We start from the raw sequence: 20,896 nt of genomic DNA, 5'->3' as shown, positions 1-20,896 counted from the left end.
TACATACCCAAAATAGCCTTCAAATTGAATAAGATAAAACAAAACATACATCATCTAGTTAGCATTCAAAGATCAAGAGAACTGGTAGGTCTAGCAGGAACTGGTAGGTCCTGAGCTTTAAAGAAGATCTGTAAGAGGTATCTTTGCATTACCAGAAAGTTCAAAGCTTGAGTGTCTGCTTTCTCTGTGTTATTAAAAATCCCACAAGTTTTGCAAATGTAGCTATCCTACATCTTGAAAACATGCAAAAAAACCCGTGGTAATCATGTTTAGTCTGTATAAACAGAACGTTTGTTTCTGAGTCATATTTACTTCTTTTTATTGTAAACTGATTTCACTAGAAATTTACATCAGCATGAGCAAAGTGAATTTCTGTGCATTTAAGAAGTGGTTTCATGCTTGCACTCCTTTTTTAGGCAAGAGCAATTGACTTCTGTTTACTGGGAAACATACTTGTCTGTGTTCTAGTTTGCTTGTACTGTTGGAAGGGTCAACAGAGCTGGAAGCAGGGGAATTTTCAGCTGGCACTGCTCCTGTGAAGGCAGCTCCCACTTGGCCCTACTGTGGAGAAGGCCTGGCTCGAATAAGCTGCACACAGAGTTCCTCAAGATCAGGGGCTTGCTGCTGCAAATGAGAATGTACTCTAGTCTCCACCTAGACACAGCAAAGTACAGACCTGCCTGCAGAACGAAGCAGTTTTGGCCTCATCAGTATCCACAGGAGTGTGGGGAAGCTAAGACCCATAACCCTGGTCTGCATGAAGATGGGAAAAGGCCCCGTGACACCGAATTTGAACAGACAAAAGCAAGAGAGCAGCTAAGCAGCAAGGATAAGCAGATGGCCAAAGGGAAAAAAGGCAATCCATTTTCCAAATTCTGGCCCAAGTGACCTATGCCCTGGTACTTCAAGTTCAAAACCATGTCACTAAAATGAGCTCAGATTTGGCCTTCCTGACAGATCTTTTTCTTTGTGTGATGGAAATGTGAAAAAACATAGTACAGAACAGCTGGCTCTCACCTAGCTAGCTTTCACCTTCTAGGTCTCGTTCAGTGACACACAAAGCCTAAGAAATTTAGGGCTGGAAAGGGCTGAGAAGTGAGGAAACACAGACTGGATCACTTTGAGGGAAAAAAGATTCTAAGCACAGGAAGGCAGCGCAGTTGGCGCTGTCAGAGCGATCACAAGGAGGACATGGGGGATGGTACAGGCACCGTCTAATGCAAGAGACAAAGGAAAGAAAACACCACAAGAATAAATACGGGAAACATGAATTAGAAATTGATCTAAGAGACACCCGGCTTCCCTTAAGTTCGGTTACTAATGTGCCAGTCGTATGAAAGGGGAGCAGGGAGATGCCTCAAAGATGAGCTAAATCGCCCTGCAAACCCGAGAGGAAACGCTGCCAAGGAACCGGTAAAATGAAGAGAGCAAACGCCCCTTTTCTACCCTGCCCTAGACGAAACGGCTCGGGGAGACCCCTCGGACGGCCAGCAGCACGCAGGGCCCCGGGCGGCTTCCTGGGAGCCTCTGCCGGTGAGACCCACTTCCTCCCGCGGGAGGAGGCGGGCGCGCAGGGCCGCTAGAGGATCGGCGAACGGCAGCAGCGCCCCGCTCGGCTCGGCGCGGCCGGGCTCCCCCGCAGCGGGGAGGGCGGCCCAGAAAAGCGCTGCGGCAGCCCCCGCTCCTCGCGCCGCCGCTCGGGGCATTCCCCGCGCTCCGCCCTGACCCCCCCACCCCGCTCCCCGCGCAGCCGCCGGCTCAGCCGGGGCCGCCTCGGCCGCCAGGTGTCGCCGGCGCACGGGCGTCCCCGCGGCCCCTCCTGCGCCCGGAGCCGGCGGGGCTGGCTCAGTGCGAGCGGGCGGAGGCGTCAGCCCGCAGCGGGGACGCGCAGCCCAGCCCGGCTCGCCTCGGCTTGCCCCTTTCTCGCACACCCCCGCGGCCCGGCTCGGCTGACGCTCTCGGCACCGCCAGCGGCCGGCCGGGCGGCTCCCGAGCACGGCCTGCGGCCGCTCTCCGGTGGCGGCGGCGGGGAGCCGCGGCGAGGAGAAAGCTGCTGCTGCGGCGGCGGCGGCGGGGGGAGCAGCCATGTTGGAGCGGGGAATAAAGTGACTTTCCTCGGGGAGGGAGCGTGACCGGCGGTCCGGCGAAGGCTCTCGGGCGGCGAGGGGAGGGGGGGTTTCGGCTCCCGGCGGCCGGATACCGCTCCTAGGCGGAGGAGAAGGGGAAGGAGAAGGGGCAAAGGAACCGCCCCCGGACCCGCGAAGCTCCGGCGCTGCTGGTGAGTTGTAGCTGCTCATTGTCTCCCGGCCCACGGGTGCGGGTCCGGCTCGCGGCGGGGTGTTGGCTCTCGGCCTGCTGTGCGTGGGACGTCGCGGGGGGTGAGGTGACAGCGCGGCCCCGGAGCAGAGGGGAAGTGATGGTCGTGGGAGAGCGCCCCGCGAGAGGGCCGGGGACTGCCCGGAGAGCCCCGGGCGCGGGGAGCGCCGCTCGGCGCCCCCGGGCAGGGTCGGGCCGGGCTGCGGGGGATTTCCGCTGCCCGGTGGCGGCTGGGAGCGGCTCCGCGGGGGCTAGGGGGCAGCTCCGAGAGGCTGAGCCCAGCGAAGGCCCAGCGGGGCCGGAGGGGTGAGCCGGGGATGGCAGCCCCTGAGCACTGCCGGATTTTTTGGTGATCCTGCGTTCGTCACCGTCCTTTCCCCACCGCCTCCTCCTCTTCAAGCGAGGCAGCGTATTCCTGACAGCTCTGATCCTCGCAGCCTCCGCACGTATGACACATCGCTCCTATTGCAGGTCTCCCCCCACACGCACACCCAAAATATGTAGGTTTCAGTGCGTGGCATGAGAGTTCTGCTCTGAGCTTTGAGTTAGAAGGTGACAGGATACGTGAACATTGTCTGACCCTGAACTTCTGTTAACTCCTCCCTCCCCTTTCTCGCTCAGATATGTAATGGCTTGAGACCAGTGAGAGCAAAATGGTGCTCTCGAAAAGACGGGGAAAATCAGGTGGGATCATGTATATTTTATATTTCTTGCAAATTTATTACGCCCACCCGTGCCAATACGATGTTCATATGAGTGGATTAGCTGTTGCGCTAGAAGAGTGCTGACCTTGATCCCCTTTGTCTCTCCTGCAACAATTTTGGTAGCTGGCTCTAGTTGTTCTAAACTCATTGCTGTCTTTGGCACTTTGCTAATGGTTGCTAACAGCATTATGGGTGTTATAAGCAAAACGGGGCTGATTATAATCCAAACTCAGTGATTTAAAAAACATCAATTTCCTTCTTTTTAATATATATATTGGTGAAAATTTTCTGTTCTTTTGTAATTTAACAGAAGATCAATAGCAACATTCTTGTAGGTATCACGGTACAGATACAAGAGCAAGCCTGGTTTGATGTTCTTCCATTACTTCTCTCCCCCCCACTTTTTTATTGTATTAATTGAACTGGAAACTATATCACCAAAGGTTAAATACTGAGAAGAAAACATTTATGAAATTAGTACCAAATTCAGATTTGTTTTTCTTATTAGAATTGGCGGAAAAAGGAAATAGGTGATCTGTTATTTTATGTGCTTAAGATGTTAAAGAAATTGCCATATTGCTTTGTTATAAGAATTGTGTATATTCGTGCAGAGCTCTTGTTATTTACATCTGCACTTCCGTAAGTGACATGAGAGAGGCTTGTTTTGAATAATTAATGCAGAAGTAACAGATATGAAAACATAAAATCACATGTTTGAATACATGGCGAAAATTTCCTTTAAAATCGTTTGTGCTTGAAAGAACAAACTGAATTTAATTCTCCAACATAGATAAACCATTATAATGTTAACTTGGCATTAAAAGAGCCACTTAAATTGGAAAGATGAAAGCTTTTTTTTTTTTTTTTTTGCTGGCATAATTTAAATACTGCTTTGACAATAATGAGTCTGACTTACAAAAATCTTTAGGAAGGATAATGCAATGAGGTTCATACCTTTTATTTGCATATTGTGCTGTGTAGCTGTGTGTTTACCCAGGATGGAGCTCCACACAAATCATGAGGTGGGTTCTGCCTACATCCGTACTGAAGAGTTTGCAAATTAAAGCCCGTGTTGTCTAAAGCAAATTATAGTTTGAATATGGGGAGTCATTTATTTTAGGCTTGGCTAAGAATGTAGTGCGTTAATTGATCTTTTTAATATGTAAAATGCCACTAGCGTGTAGTGCAATACCTAATTTATAATTGCAAATATAATTTAAATTGAGAAACATATCATGACTGCATATTTCCCCTGAATGGCTCTGGCTTCAATTTCTGCCTAACACTGCAGTGTGTAAATATGGTATAGCTTATGACAGGGATGTTGAGATGCTCAGTCTGTATATGTTACTGTTACGATGTGGAGCTCTTACAGTAAAATGATGCAGAATTTTTTGAATGGCCTAGTAACATACAAGTCTTGTAATTTCTTAAATTGCTACCTGCTGCTAGAAAAAAAAAAAAAAAAGAATGTTATACTCATCTTAATAAGTTTCTGTCCAGCAGTATATTTGAGTAATTGCACCTAAAAAGTGCAGTTGGGAAAGGCTTTGTTGAAGTCTGGTTCATTGAACAGTCTACATTAAAATCTTCCCATGAGTTTGCTCTTGACCCTCTTTTCGTGCTAAGTGGAAGCTGTTGATATTCCAAGCACAAATCAGTTTTTACTTTTTGTCCAAGAAAGCGAACGACCTGTATTTTAGAAAGTTGTATATACTAATTGTGTATTTATTGAATGCATTTTATGTTACAAAGTGAAAATGAACAAGATCATGTCTAAAAATCAAGCACAATTATTATAAAGCTTTTCTAGCATAAACTTGATAAATGTGGCTTACAGTTCTTAAGTTACAGATATCTTAACTTTTTAGCTGCATGCTTTCTAATGCTTACTCTTTTTTATTTCTGCAGCAAGCCTTGTATAGCTATTGAGGCAGCTGGACACCACTGTAATCGTAGCAGTTCAGAATTTTATATAATACACTGCAACTTTAGCGTGTAAAAATGCTTTTAAAATGCTGAGTGTTTATATGACAGTTATGGTTCACATCTAAAGAACAGACTAAATCAGTGTATTGTTAGCAATCACTGCCTCATTTTGCAATGCACATAATTGTAGCAATGGCTTTTGTCTTCTGAGTGTAAGAACTGGGATTTGGTTTTTTTTTTTTGTGTCTGTTCATATACTGATGTAGCAACTTGGATGATAGAGGTAAAAGCATTTTATATTTACTTATTTTAATCACTAGACAACAATTTGCTTTTTAAAAATAAATCTAGACCTAGGGGCCTTTTAAAACTTTCTGAATATTTTATATTCTGTTATTTATTCCTTTTGGGCCCTGGTAATATTTTTCCCCATGTAACAAGGCTTTCTCCAGGAACACCCACTAGTGGTGTGGGACGGGTTTTTTGCCTGTGTATTTTGTGAAGAGTCATGATGCACTTTTGACAGCTTTTATCTGAAAAAGAGTGAAAGTTAATGCTTGTTTGGAAAAATGACTTTTTATAATTCTGTATTGAATACAAATTCACAGATACTCATTCTTTACTAACTCAATGGATTGCCAGTTCTTCTAGTGTTGTTGGTTTCCTGGACTTCTTTGAGCAGTGATGTCAACTTTCAAGAGTTTAGTAGAACTGGCTAATTAGAACATGTACAAACAGCAGTTTAAACCACTGATAGTCACGAGGAACAAACAAGACCTGTACTTGAGCTGATTTGCCAACTTGGAGCATGAGAACATTGAGAAAGGAAAAGAAAAGAGTTCTTTAGTTCTGTGATCACATTATATGGAAAACAGTGAACATAATATGTGCATAAATCAGATAATTTGTATTGGATCAGCTTTTGATATATCAGTCCTTGGACAGTAAGGCTTTAGGCACATCCTTGGAGACTATTATACCCTGTACCTGGCTGTGTTCTAAAATACCATGGACACACTGATACTGGGAATCATTCTAACCATGCTTTACGGGTAATTTGGGCTTTTGTGGTATAGTGCTTGCTTTTAAAGGATTAGAAATGTCATTCACTAGGAAACATCAGTTTATCAGGGGTGCTGTGCCTAAGAACGAATGTCAGAAAAAAAAGAAATGTGATAGAGCAGCATTGTCAATGCAGCAGCAGAAGAAACAGCTGTTGAGTCACATTTTAATTTTTCATGTAGTAAGAAAGAATTAGGCAAAATGATTTTAAGAAGACTGAAAAATACCAACTGTATAACATTTTTAACTAAATACTGAAAGGCTTCTCTGAATTTCAGGAAAATTTTCTGCTTGCTTATTTCAGTAATACAGTAAGCTGAAGGGCAGTTGTATCTTATGTTTTGATTATGACCTTTTTGTTTTCTTTTTTTTTATTTATCTTCTCTGGAACAGCTAGTTTTGCATATATTATGATGATCAGAGCTGTGTTATTATATCAGAACAAAGAAATGACGTGTGTTTCAGTTGCACTCCTAGCTACAGTTCTTGCCTATCTTTGATTTTAGGTTGAACTTCTTAGGTATTTTGCGTAAGTGAATGTTACTCTGTGCCCTCTAATCATATTTCATTTAATTATTATCTGTACCTCGTAATTGTACTCCCTTCTCTGACTGCTGCTGTTTTTAAAGGTTTGGTAGAGTTTCACAATGGTCTCTGATTTTTAACATCTGCATTTTGTCAGCTTCAGTAAGGATACTTGGATGCTTTCAGTTTGTGTTAAAGTTGTCAGAATCATGTCATTCTCTTCTTTGCTTACTGGATTAGAGCATTTTGCAGGCATGTAGCTGTACTGAGACAGTACTATCATAGTCAACTGTCATAACCTGTATAGTCTTTCAGAAATGTCTTTCCTGAAGTATTTCTGACTTCTGTTCTTATGATGTGGAAGTGTCTTTGTTTGGATGTTGTTCAGGTATGTGCATGTCTTTATACAGCAGTCATTAAAATTAATATTTTGTAATGTTTGCGGTTGCTTGGTGTTCACTGAAATAAGTATCTTTGCAAAATATGGACTACTAAGAATTATCAAAGGATAATAGTCATCAGCAAAACCATTGTCCTGTAATTGAGAGAAAACTGGATTAAAAAGTTACGGTCTATAGGTTAGTTTATAAAAAATGTAAAGAAGCCAGTTTACAAAAATGTAAAGAAATTGTCGCTGAGGTCAATTAATATGATTGATAAGAAAGGCCAAAGTTTGTCATGAGGAAATCTCATGCTGTCACCAGCTATTACAATTAGGTGTATTTTAGGATGAAATTGTATTCTAAGAATTGTATTCATTAGCCAGTTAGAAAAGCTGAAGAAAATGTAAGCATTTTTGATGTTCTTAGAATAAGTTGATGTTTATGAAATACTGTTATATTCATAAGTAAACCAGCTGATAGTCATTTGTGGTTTTCTGAGGCATTTCCTAAGAGAACCTGAAGGTATTAAACAGCTGTCACTGAAGTTATGAGGTAAGAGTTGTACAAGTTGGTAGGGCACTTTCTGTAGTGGAAATGCTGGTCATATCTCTCAGTATGTCTCAGAACACTGAAAAATTGTGATTTTAGCACAACTAAGGTTTCTTTCAGTGGTTTTAGGAGCTAGTTATATGCATAGTAATGGATATTGGTAGAGCAGGAGATTAAGCAAAGAAAACAACTGTTGCTCAGCATATATTTATAGAGGACCAATCTTGTGAAACTAACGTCTGGTTCTCTTGATAAGATTAAATACTTCATGTGGTATGTTGTTGATATTGCAGACAGGCGTCACTGAAACTTTTTACTTGGCTCTTACGTGGCATTTTGATTATGGAACTAAAATGAGAGATCAAGTGACAATATATGAAATGGTTTAAAACCCAGTGGATAATGTGAATCAAGTGGTTACCTATAAATAGTTGCTGTTATGTAACCGTGTGTGATGAGGGCTCCTCATCATCAAAGTTCATTTGTGAAGAAGCCCTGGGAAACATGCTCAGTGTCAGCTGTTGGGCATTACCACTAATAAAGTGAATGTCAGTGAAAATTGCCTGTTATTTGTGTAGCTCCAGAAAATTGGGAAAACAATAGATACTGAAGAATGGGTCATTACCGCAGGATGGATGATTGGAAAAATGGCAGCTTCCTGTTTGTTTACTTTATGCAGTATTTTATATCAGGCTTTAAAAAATTGAATACAGTGTATTGACTTTTAAAATAAATTAGTTATATTTGATAACTAAATTAAATATATGCAGCTGTTAATATTAGCTTTTAGTTTGGGTATTTTTTCTGTAAAGGTTTGGAATAGTTCCTCATGTATAATACAGAACAAATATTAAGTGTTGATCTGCATTCGGTATGTGGGGTTTAGGGAGAGCTTTTATTTTGAAAATATAGTAATCAATAATATAATCAGTGGTACACAGGAGGAGGAAAAACAGTTATTAAATAATAGATTGCATGTTATATTTCCATCAGTTTTCTCTGTGTCTGGAAATTGAAGTTGCGTTTCTCAGTGTAGCATTCATAAATATTCTCTGTAGGCCAAAAATGATGTGGCTGTATATAATTCAACTGGGGAAAATTAAAAGGCTTTTTTTCGGTCTGTCATTGGTTTATTGCCAGTGCATCTTCCTCTGTCCTGTCTCATTGTGGAGATCTAGCTGTCATAAACAGCAGTAGAGTACCTGTGTGTGCAGGGGGCTTGTTGCCTGCTTAGCTGCTATTTAGTCTTAAAGCTGTCTCATAAATATCATACAAAATGGTTCAAGAGTCTGCTTGTAAAGCATGGGTTTAATTCATAATTCTCCTTATTTATGTTTGCTCTGAAACCCAAATATAAAACTAAAGACTTCTAATATGACTATGAGAGACAAAGCTTGGGCTGCTGCTGCCTGTGAATAACTTACTTGCTCCACAGAAGAGTTTAGCCTGGCATAACTGTGGCGCTATCACTCAAAGCTGCAGTGATTTTCCTCTTTGCTGGCTGCTGCTCTCATCCCCACATTCCTGCCTTTGTACCAGTAGGTGTCTTGTGACTCTGTCAGGGAGCTGGTGCAGGTTACATTGCGTGTTTGGGTTCAACTTTATTTTCATGTTTACAGGTAAATAATAGTCACTTTCTGCAGTATCGATGGAAAAACAGCAGTTTGTAATTATTTATTTTTTTAAATATCCTGAGCAGATGGGAGGGGAAACTTCCTGTGTCCAGAGAGGAAAGGAGGTGCTCAGCTGCTAAATATATCAATCATATATGCTGCATTAATGCCTTTTAAAAATCATGTTTAAAACAGCAGCTCAGAAACTTACTTTGGTACTGTGTAAGAAAACACAGTGTGGAAACAATTACTGATATATCTTATAAAATATTTTCTTAATTTTTAGTATGGGTACATGTTTGAGGTGAGAGTTATGTAATGAAATAGGATTTTTGATGTGGAAATCTTTAATGTTGGATGAAAGACATCTAAAGAAACTAGAAGTTACACTTTTTTCTTGCAAATAGTATTTAAAAACTCAACTAAATAAGCTGAAAATGAACTACAGTAGGAATCTGAAAATATTTGGAAGATGCAACAATAAAAAAATTACTTAGCTATTGTATTCATATTTTAAAATGGACCTAGTAGTGGAATTGTGCAGGTTCTTGTTTTTTTTCCTGCAGATTCGAACCTTGGGAGAGAGGAGAACATTGGCTTCACTGAAGCTACAGTTTGGATTTAAATCACTGAAGTTTATAGTGAAATTTACAGACACAGTGGTCTTGAAAATAATGACCTGTATAATAATAAAGCAATTTCAGAGGCAATTGCAAAAACGTGAGATTTTCCATAATGTTTCATTACCTCTGTAAATGTGATTCAGTCGGTTATGGCAAAGAAGAAGAATATTTTGAAGCTTATGCTATTTACCTTCAGGATTAAACAAGATAAACAGCTTAACAGTGTTCCCATTTGCACAAGTCACAGTATTTTTAAACCTGCTGCTCGTAATTCTGGGTTGTTTATCAGGGAATGCAGTTAACCTAAATGTCTTTGGGTGGCTTGTTTCTGATACATCTCAGTATAATTCTGCAAATCAAAAATGTTTGATCCATAAGCCAAAAAATAGCTTTAAAATGTATTTAGTCAGATGGTGGCCTTTGGTTATTAAGCATAGTTTTTTTTTTCTTTTTCCCTTGAGGGCTGCAGGGGAGATACAACATAATGGTGTATAGTAAATAGTTTCTTCAGTAGTTAAAAGCCTTTCTTCTTGAATTATGCAATTTTAGTATTTTAGAAGCAATACAAAGCAGATCTTGAGTTCTGAAGATACGGATTTTCTATGCTTTGGTAGTCAGCTTAATTACTAATACTTAATATTTTAAAATGTGTGGTTTGTGTATAAAATATAAAGTGTTCAGTGCTGTTAATTAAGTGTTCCGAACCTGCTTTCTTTAAAAGCAGGTTTTCTTTTTTTTTTTTTTTTTTTTTTTTAATTGTTCCTGGTGGTGTTACATAATAACTTTCAGCTTCCTGGTATTTGTGAATATTTCTGGTAGTGGAAGAGGTAGACGTTAGTTGAAGGATTTAAGTCATTAGTTGTTTATCACTCTTAAAAGTTAATTTGGGTATTTATGGATAGCTAGTGATCATTTTCACCTGTAGCTGCATCTTAATAAAATACCTATATTCCTCTTAATCATCTGTTTCTGGCAGTGGGTAGATAAAATCTGATTTTTTTTTTCAGTAAATAAATTATTTACATCTAAAATACAAATTATGCCAGATTGAATGATTTGCATTGTGCCTTTTTAAAAAATGTGTATCTCTGTAACCAGTAGAGAGAAATAGGTTCAGAGGGTAATCCCAAGATCTTAATACAGAGCCGTCTCTCTTTCCACATTTATCTTGGAGGGAGCCCATCAGAACCATTGTTTTTGTATTGCAGCATTACAGTTTGAGTTGAATGAAGTACTTTATTTCCAAATCGTTTCTGTTGCATCAGTTAACTGAAGAGGTTTTCACACCTGTCTGCATTACAAAGTTGATGGTGAAGAAAGAAGACAGACACTGGCTGGGGGATGGAGCCAAGCATTTTCTTGCTGGTGGTGGGAAACTGTAAGGTGTGTCCAGCACTGGTGTGATCTCTTAAGTGCCTCAGGTGCCTAAAGACGATCAGTGTCAATTCCCGCCCCCTTCCACCTCCTCCACTTACGCATTTGGGTATTTCACTATGTAAGCAATAAAACATGCAGATTTTTCTTTATTCATCACTCCTGCTTGCAAGTGTTTAGCATTTTAAAATTCTAGTCATGTGAGTAGTAGTGATAGTATATTTTAATATTGAAATAGGTTCCTGAATGAACTGTGTTCATGTTATGTCTTCTGGCAATTTCAGAAGCTAGGACTGCAAGGAGAAATAAAAGTGATCTGTTTTTTTGTAGTAGAACCTCGTTCTTTGAATATGTGTGCTCTGTGATAAAGTAAGACAAGTGAAGATTTGAGCATATCTTACACCTGCAGTTGATGTTCATTCTTGACTTTTTATGATTCTGTACTGCATTAAGTAAATGGTAAATTTACATCTTTACATAATTGGATTGTCATATCTGCTTTTGGTAACTGGAATTGTACCTTAGTTTTGTGTTTTTACTTGAAAGACAGGATGTGAAATTTTCTTCTACTTAAATTTTGAGAATGATTTCCTTGGATTGGCTGACATTATTTACAAGTTTTCCTTGAATTGGTTAACATTATTTGCCAGGTTCTATGCTAGTTTAGATAACTTGTTGAAGATATTTTAAAATGTAACTGCAACAGGTTTTGTGTAGTGACATTAGTCACTTCTCATGGAAAGTAGTGCATCACTAGCTAAAAAAAGTACGTAGGGATGGGTTATGTCAATTTTTGGTTGTTTAATTTGAGGCTTCTTTAAGATACTGATCTTAAGGACATAGGTGCTGAGAATGCTTTGAAAATCAGCCTTAGTGGAGTTATCTGCAGAGACCTGTCAATAGAAATAATACCCTGACAGTGTCTGAAAACCAAGTGGCATAGATTTTAGTAAATATTTCTAAGAAAAAACTGCAGGAGGAGCATAGACAGTGTATGCATAAAATACTGCTAAGCCACCTTTATACTAACAGAATGGCCTAGTTTTTCCTGTTTCTATGGCTAGATGTTATCTTGCTCTCAGTCTGTTTATACCATTGTAAATGAATCTAACCTGGATTATTTCATCTACATTGATGCTTTATGTCTCAGTGTAGTTAATTGCATGGGGCCTCTTCAGTCATATCTCATACAGAACTAACATAATGTGTAACCTTGCTGCTTCCAGCCTGATCTGAAACACAGACTTGGAAAATAGCCCCATTAACTGTTTTATATGGGGAATGTTTCCTCTTAGCAACATTTGATATGCAAGGCTTCCAACAGTAGGCTGTTAAAACCCCCCCCACAAAGGTCTTTGTCACTGAAGGAGGAAAAAAGCCTGAAACGTCTGATAAAGCACAGGAAGCAAAATTGTTGACAGAGAAAATTCCTTTTCTGTATAGTCACTTTTATGAGACGTGCCACTCCCCAAAGGTAATATATTTAACTGTTAGTGGATCCTCATGACATAATAGATTTTTTTTTCTCTTGTATTCAAGTGTTTGAAAGGGATAAAGAAAATTACGTGAGTTAATATTCTTCCAATTTTTTGGTGGTATTTTGCTGTGTTACTTTTGCTATGTTCTAGTTTATAAATGTTTGCCTCCCTGTGATCATAAGAGGCTGTGGAAAAATAACATCTTCTATTTTGTTCAGAAGTGAGAGACATTTATGATGGTCTTCTCATTTAACTCCTGTCAAAGCTCCTTCCACAATGTGCACAAGCCCTGCTTTTTCTGCTAGGTAGTAATATTCCAGTTGAATTGACTTATCGTGGCTCTTTATCAGAAGGTCTGGGAAGCTTTTTGATTAAGCAGTCTGAAATACAGAAAAGCTGCACTGTTTTACAGCATAGAGATACATCTTTATTTTTAAAAATGTCTCTTTGCCCTCTTTGGACAAGTAGCTCTGTTGTATTTTTGAACCAAACCATAGGGTTAGCAGTGGTTTTGTTGGGTAGCAGAGGGGACAGAACGTGTCAGAAATGGGGAAAGGAGTGCATAACTGGGACCAAAAGAGATCTTTTCAGGTAGGGCATGGTATTCTGTGCACTCATCCAGAATCGGATATTACTGGAGTGTGTTCGCCCAGGTTTTCCTTATTCTTTTCTAGGTTTTGCTAAATATGCTGTGCAGAATTTTTTTTTACTTAAATAAATCCATGAGATTAGCGTATGAATTTGCACTGTTATAGTAACGATGGAAACTTGTACCTTCTGATCAGGGAAAGCTATGTGTGAAAGCAGTCCAAGATTGTCCTGTAGAATTACTTAATTCTGTGTCATTTTGAAGTGCTACTTAGGGACAGTCTATCTATTATATTGAAGGAGGTTTTATCTTGAATTTTGTTTTTTAAATGGTGTATGTTTCACTTAAGGAGTCTGAAAGTAACTCCAATAAATGTGACCTATTTCTAGATTTTGGACTATTAAAAATCCTATTTATGATGTATTTGGAAGTCTTCTTACTTGAAAGGTGCAAGGAAAGTTTCCTTAGTGAAACTTTCATGTATATTGAGAGGAGGAGTTTAAGATTGTGATTTTATGCCTGGGTGAAATTTTTATATAGCAAATGAGATGTAAAGAAAGGCAACCACATATTCTTCACACATGCAAGAGCATGTTCTGTCAGCAGTTTCTGCAGTTACTTTTGTTGCACCCCTCATGATTAGTTAATGCGTGTTGGGCATGTTATAAATGCATGTCTGGCATATCAGAATATGATTTATATTGTGCAAATCATAAATACTTCATTCAGTATTTTTGCTGCTCATTACCCAGGAATTGTCTAGCAGCACTTGAGAGAGTAAATGAATTCTCCTAAGACCTAAATGCTGTCATCAGCAGTATCTCCATGTTTACATTCTCAGCTGCATGGACCACTTTTTGAAATTACCTGCTGTGCGAATAAAAAATACTAAAGTCTTTGTCATGCTAAAGTAGAAGTTTAATACAAGCACTAAATAAATTAAAAATACTGGTTTTTTTCTGAAAGAAACTGATGTCTCAAATTTAGATCTGTGGTCTCAAAACAGCAGTATTAACCATCTGGTTGGGTTAAAGAGAAAGTTGCTTTTAAACAACTTCTGGTCATTATTCAAAATTGATTGTTTATTTTAAAGGGGGAAGTGAACTTTCTTTTTATGAAATTTTGAACAATGCTAAAATTAACCTAATCTGCAGCATGTGATGTACTGTTTAACTAAATGATGGACCTTAATTTGGTATTGTTTGAGAGAATAGCAATGCCTTCTAGGTGTTTTTATTTATACGATCAGATCAACATAAATTATCTGAATTAAAATCCAAGTTTGAGTCTTATTCACAAGAGGTCGTGCCTCTCTAGGAGTACAGGTATCTGGGAGTCATATTCCTGTCCTGGAGGGTATGAGATTGAGTCAGGGCATGGTGGGGACCGAGCTCCTTATAGCCTGGCTGTGCCTTGGAGAGTGATCTGGCAAACGTGGCTTCCCTTCTGTCATCTAGCTCATTTTGTTACATGAGTTATTTGCTGCAAAGCTCTTTCCTGTATATGCTCATTAACCTAAGCACTAATGTGTCAGACTATACTATTCATCAGACCTATACATTCCAAAAAATGGCACGTTTTCAATTTGTCCTCCAAGATGCTCTGCAAAGTGTATGTAGTCTACTGCAAAACAAAGGGAGATCCTTAGGTCTTTTAGTTGACTTGGTGATTAAATTAGGCAATTCTCATAGAGGATGCTTTGACTCTGGTCATAAATGAAGTGAAAACCTGTTCATTACAAGCCTTATTAATAAGAAACATTTATTCTACCTTTACACTTCATGCATAACCTCATCTTGTTTTAATAAATGTCAGCTAGTGTAATACATAATTAAACTGTTTTGAACCATTTCTCAATTATCATAATAAATTGTGAAATAAACTATGTCAATCCTTTAAGTCATATCAAAAACAAAAGCTGCTTTTTGGGCTTATTGTGCTGTCTTAAGGAAATACAGTCAATGAGAATTTTTGCTGGTGGTTTCTAAAGCATGAATTGCACAAGAAATTAAGCTTCAGAAGTGTATTGAGCTGTAGATAAAGTAATACTGTTTTGCTAGTAGCAGACTCTGATCCCTCTTCTTGCTTTTATTTTATTGTGAAGTACAAGGGGTTCAGCATAGTATTTACAACTGGATTTGTTTGTTACACCTGGGAATGGAAAGTTTAGCTTTAGGTGTCTTGCTAGTATGTACGACAGGCAGTGTCTGTTTCAATTCTTTCCTACCCCTAAACTGTGAAGAAAATATAGTAATGTTTATTTCAAAGGGTTGATACATGATATTTCAAGTGTTTATAAATCCTCAGGTTTGGCTTACAAAATTTTCTTGGTCTCTGCATATACTAACTGCAGCGGGATGCCACATATGTATAGCTTAGTTTATTAATCTTTGGATTTGGGGTTTTTATCTCAAAAGTCTTCTACCAAATGAAAGTTTACTACTGCATTTTGGTATTTTATATCCTCTTGCTGGGATACTCATGAGCCTTTAATAAGGTTAATTTTCTTTATATTGGAATTTCTAATCAAGTAAAGGTATTTTTGCTTGACTTTTGTACTTGTTTATAACTCTGTCATATTTCAGTAGTAAGCAAGAGCTAATCTAGTGTGGAAATATGCAGGATACCTGGTTTGTGTAACTCTGTTGTAATAGATTTCCGCAGCATGGAGACAGTATGTGTAGCAAGAATAGGCTTAAAAAGAGTTGGTCCCAACTTTACTTTGTAAATCAGATCTGAATAATTAAAATTCAAATTTAATGGTAAATACATATTTCAAAAGCAAATCAATGGTAATTGTGTTAATGGTAATTGTGGAGGGGAGATTCTTTGATAGAATTATCGAGTTTTTCATTTTAAAGTCAGGTTAGAGTGATAAAGAAGTGTGGAAGGTGGATATGGGGGAAAGGATGGCTCATATAGATCAATCAGTCTTATTCCTAGAGCATCATGGCTCTGTGTGTGTCACTGACATTCAGCATGTGGACTCTGCCATTTTTTTTCCACTGATAGCTAATTTGAGACAAGTAGCTAATTTATTTATTTTTTTAAATCTAAAGCTTAAAGGTTTTTCTAGCAGGTTATCAGGTTGTTGTATGTTTAGTTACTTTATTTCCGAATTTAACTATGTGACTTGGTTAACTGTTCCTTGTTGAAAGGGGATGTTGCTTTTCAGGCGTAGCTTTATCAGCTGCAGTATAAATGTATTTGCATGAGTACTGTCCTCTACATGCATCTGAGATCTGCAAGCTGTATGTAGTTGGGTTTGCATGTTCTTTTTTTTCTTTTTTCCTAGTCTCTCATACTTAATGAAGTTCTTTGAGCTTGTTACAGGTACAGATTAATTCTCGGGAAGGTAATTGATCTGTACCTACAGAATTTGTTTTATGTATCATACTATCTTTGTTATAAGGACCTGAGTAAAGTTCATGGAAGCATATAATGGGGAATTAGGTGTTGGGAAAAGAGGTCCCTCTATGCTTGGTTTGTTTCAGATTTACTTTGGTCATGTTTAACTGTCTTTGCTTTTATGCTGTCAAAATGTCATTATTTGGATCTTTCCCAATGTTTTTATTCAAGTGATAGGAAACAGAAGGGAAGGAACTAATTGGGATGAGTCTAGGAAACATGCAGTGAATACACGTACAGCATTTGTGCTTTCTTATCCAGATTTCCAGCATGTGAGATGTGTGATGGCAGAGGCATCATTGACAATGTAGTGACAGCTCATGGGGAGTCCAAAATGTATTTTCATCCCTACTGCCACTAAAGCAAAGTGTGTGTATTTCTCCTTGGTGAGGTTCTCTCAAATTCTTGCTTTATGAAGTGGAGCTTGTCTTGTTAGTTCATGAGTAATGGCTACATCCTACTATCTCTTTTGTCAGCAGAGGGTAGGAGTTCCTCCTACACCCAGGGAGGAAAGAGAAAATTAGAAAGCAATAGAAGCTAAAATCAAAATAAATGTGAGAAGAAATAGGCCAGATTAATCACCGATTCTGTAAGACAGCAATTCTTCCTTTAGGTGAGAAAATTACTCTTTTCTTGGTAGTGCTATCTTCAGGGGGCCAGGCAAGCACCTATGTTGCCGGGCAGAGGGTTCGTGCATGTATTGATGTAACACATTTGATTAAGGCAGAATGGAAAACTACCTGCAGTTCTGAAGCACCTGATACCTTGGTTGCTTCATTGCAAGAGGCTAAGGCACTTAAAAACTCAGTAAAATCCTAAACTGTGAAAGCTTATAATTCTATTTGTGCCTCAGCTTAATTGTGAGGGCAGTATAGGTGGTGACAACTTAAACAAAAGCACGAAGGAAAATAGTTTGTGGTGGATTGTACATATTTTTCATTGTTTTCTGTGTACTGCAGTCACTGTAGCAGTGATACCTGAGCTGGCTGTCGAGTAATTGGTATGCATATTGCTACTGGCAGAAGCCTTTCATTGGAAGTGGTTGCAGAAAACGTTACAGAACTTTCTAAGAAGTCTTCTTCAAGTCTTCCTCCATGACTTGAAGTTTTTTTATTCCCTGCAGGTTAAAAACCTTTCACTTTTCAATGTTCCATTTAACTTCAACATTTGGAGACTGTAGTCAGTGGTTTTTTTCAACAATTAATCTGTTTCATTGTCTGACAGCAAGTGGTCAGTGAATGTTTATTTCCCCCCCACCCCAACAATTTGTTATATGATTTGAAATACAGTCTAAATACACACAATAAAAATAGTCCATGTTGTCATGTTAAGATGTTTGCTGAGGCTGTGCAAAGCAAGGGCTTGTGTGAAAACTGTGTATTTTGTTGGATTGTCCTCACCTGCTATCATATTCAAAGTTTTCAAATCTAAAATGAAAGTATTCCACTGTCAGTCCTGAAATATGCAGTATCAAAATGTTACATGGAGAGAAATATTGGACAATCCTTTTGATATATTTTTCTCTCCACTGTTGTTATGCTAGTAGGGCTTTTTTTCTTGTGGGGATAGACTGCTTAAAACATCCTTATTAGGGAAGTGTATGAGCTTAAGTGGTCACAATCTCCACTTGAATCATTGGTAAGAGTTATGTTAGAAAACAGGTAGTGTGGCGTAGCTGACACTTTATTCTTCCAAATGAGAAAATTAATTACAACTTGTTGCCTGTAAACCAAATATTTTTTTTTTCTTCCCCCCCCCCGCCCCCCCCCCCCCCCCCCCCATCTGGAAAGCCAAGTAATTGGCTTTCAGGAAGCCACTTTTACCTTTTTCTTCTTTATTTATTTGTTAGCTTGGTTATTTTGTTTTTCTCTAGACAAGTGTCCACAAGCATAATGAGTCTTAGCTTTAGTTGACTTTCATATTGGCAGTCTAATGGCAAGATTTAGATGTAAGTTTACATAGAAAAGACAAATAATACCAAAAATAGAGAGGGAAGAAAAATTACTCCTTTTGGTTGTTTTTTCTTTTTTTTTTTTTTTTTTTTTCTTTGTTTGTTTTTTGGTTTTTTTTTTATTTATTTAGATTCAGAAAACTCATATTTTTAAGGTTAAGGTGAAATATTAACAAATTTCTGTTGATTTTTCCAGTCTATATGATAATTATTGATTCTTGGGAATGAGGACTTGGGCTGAACATTTTGTTGGTTGATAAATTGATTCAGTATTTCAGATTTGCTAAGTTACAATTTGTTAGATTTGCAAGTTACATATTTTCACCAGAAAAACTAAATCAAATGTGATCTTTTATTTTTCAAAATAATTTGATTGTGTATATCTTTGCTAGGATCTCTGTTATTTTCTTCAGCTCTTCTTTACAATAACTTACCTGACTCAAGTTTGGGAACTTCAGAATAATGATATGATTTCTTACGTGTTTCCTGCGTATCCTGAAAAGGGTAGGATTTCCTACGTAATTCACTTAGCATCTTTCAATGTTAAAAATAGATCGGTGAAATTCTTCCCATTTTTTGGCAGTTTTTCATTTGTAATTGTGCTATTTCGGTTACTTTTAATTCTAATAAAAAGTTCTAGCTGATGTTTAAACAAACTAGACTAGCATGAAAGTGGGAATTTTAAAAATCAAAGCTAAAAGGGGGAGAAAGGCTAAAAGTATTAATCAAGATTTAAGCAGTAGAGAGAGAGTAGGCAATTTCTGATGCTTTCAGTAAGAGCCTCTCACAGATTAGGGTTTTGTTCTTTTTATTTCAAATCTTCATTGTAGCTTTGCTTATTTGGCTACATATATTTCTTTATATCCAGAAAAGTTACCTTCAGCAGTTCAGGAGAACTTAATCCCTCGCCTATCTAGTGCAATCAGAAATAAGCTTTGACACACAAGGAAGAGTAAGCTAAACAGCAGAAGTGCATATTAAAGTACTCTTACATAAGGAGGATATTTTTAAATTATGCTGGCTTAATGGTGTGGATTTTGTAAAGGCACTCATGGTACTGTAAACACATGCAGTTTAAAAACAAGACTGTCTTAAGCATGAAAATTTTTCTGTAGAGATCATGGAGAGACTAAATCCATTGCCAATGTTCTTCCTCATTTTGCTTGAAAGGTTGGAGGCTTGTTCATGGGGTTTTTTGTTGTAGTTTGTACTTCACAGCCAGATTCAACTTTCACACAAGTTTCAAGAGCCTTCACAATTTCCTTTTTTGATGCTTTTATTAAAATGAGGGAAAAAGATGAACACACACAAAAACTTTGCTACCTCTAAGGCATACTCAAGATTCTGAAAATGCTTTTCTGAGCACTGTCCATCATAATGGAATGTGGATCAGACTAGGAGCACCTGTAAAATGCATTTACTTTCTTCTGTTGTTATAATAGCAAGATGTGAACTTCAGCTGTGTCCTAGGCTGCATCCAAAGGAGTGTGGCCAGCAGGACAAGGAAGGGGATTCTGCCTCTGCTGTGCTCTGGTGAGACTTCCCCTGCAGTGCTGCATCCAGCTCTGGGGTCCCAGCACAGGAAGAACATGGAGCTGTTGGAGAGAGTCCAGAGGAAGGACACTGAGGTGATTAAAGGGATGGAGCACCTCTCCTACGAGGAAAGGCTGAGAGAATTGGGTTTGTTCAGCCTGGAAAAGAGGTTCTGAGGTGACTTGTTAGCAGCCTTCCAGTGCCTGAAGGGAGACATCCAGAAAGATGGAGAGATGTTTCCAAGGGCATGTAGTGACAGGTCAAGGGGGAGTGGATTAAAATAGAGAGAGATGAGATACTGGGATGAAATTCTTTACTGTGAGGATGGTGAGGTACTGGAACAGGTTGCCCAGAGCAGCTGTGAATGCCCCATTCCTAGAAACGTTCAAAGTCAGGCTGAATGAGGTTTTGAGCAACCTGGTCTAGTGAAAGGTATCCCTTCCTATAGCAGAGGAGTTGGAACTAGATAATTTTTAAGGTCTCTTCCAACCCAAACAATTCTAAGATTCACAGAATCATAGAATGGCCTGTTCTGTAATTCTAAATATGGCTTTAATATTTGTTGATGCTATTAAAAAAGATAAAATAATAATGAATTAGATAATGGGGGAAAAGATGGAAAAAAAAGCATAAAAGGACATTCACATTTTATGCTTTGATGTCTGGCTAGTAGCTGAATATGTAGCTAGGTAAGCAATCCTGAAAATTGTCGGGAAAAATGGGTATGTTTTTGTAGTGTTGACTTATTGACCACTTTATACTGTTGTTTGTTTGATTTTGATCTGTAACTATTTTGAACATGTTTCGTGTTGCAGTTCCTTGAAACCTTCGATCCTAGCATTGAATCCCAATTTGTTTA

General features: G+C 38.6%; 2 protein-coding genes across 11 annotated transcripts in view; one reads left to right on the top strand and one right to left on the bottom strand.

Moving 5' to 3' along the window:
- Nucleotides 1–1,442: 1,442 nt before the first annotated feature.
- LOC128787903 (uncharacterized) lies at nucleotides 1,443–2,773 on the bottom strand. Its single transcript, XM_053942477.1, has 2 exons — nucleotides 2,699–2,773; nucleotides 1,443–2,567 (listed from the first exon to the last, which is right to left on the bottom strand). The coding sequence occupies exons 1-2, from the start codon at nucleotides 2,771–2,773 to the stop codon at nucleotides 1,443–1,445; spliced, it is 1,200 nt and encodes a 399-aa protein (XP_053798452.1).
- CDK17 (cyclin dependent kinase 17) overlaps nucleotides 1,850–20,896 on the top strand; it is a 115,058-nt gene continuing 96,011 nt past the window's right edge. For 2 of the 10 annotated variants that reach the window (XR_008430801.1, XM_053942028.1), the window contains exon 1: nucleotides 1,851–2,278. The gene's annotated coding sequence lies outside the window, so the exon portion shown is untranslated. The other 8 variants (XR_008430800.1, XM_053942030.1, XM_053942023.1 and 5 more) reach the window with 7 other exon arrangements.

Source organism: Vidua chalybeata, chromosome 5 (genome assembly GCF_026979565.1).
Source record: "Vidua chalybeata isolate OUT-0048 chromosome 5, bVidCha1 merged haplotype, whole genome shotgun sequence".
NCBI classification, from domain to species: domain Eukaryota; kingdom Metazoa; phylum Chordata; class Aves; order Passeriformes; family Viduidae; genus Vidua; species Vidua chalybeata.
Note: the sequence above shows the minus strand (reverse complement) of the source record. Positions and strands in the feature narration are given on the sequence as shown.

Coding starts and splice junctions, on each gene's coding strand:
- LOC128787903 (XM_053942477.1), bottom strand. CDS start 2,773: ATGTGTCATACGTGCGGAGGCTGCGAGGATCAGAGCTGTCAGGAATAC. Junction 2,568..2,698: donor CGCTTGAAGAGGAGGAGGCG/GTGGGGAAAGGA, acceptor GCTGCCCCCTAG/CCCCCGCGGAGCCGCTCCCA.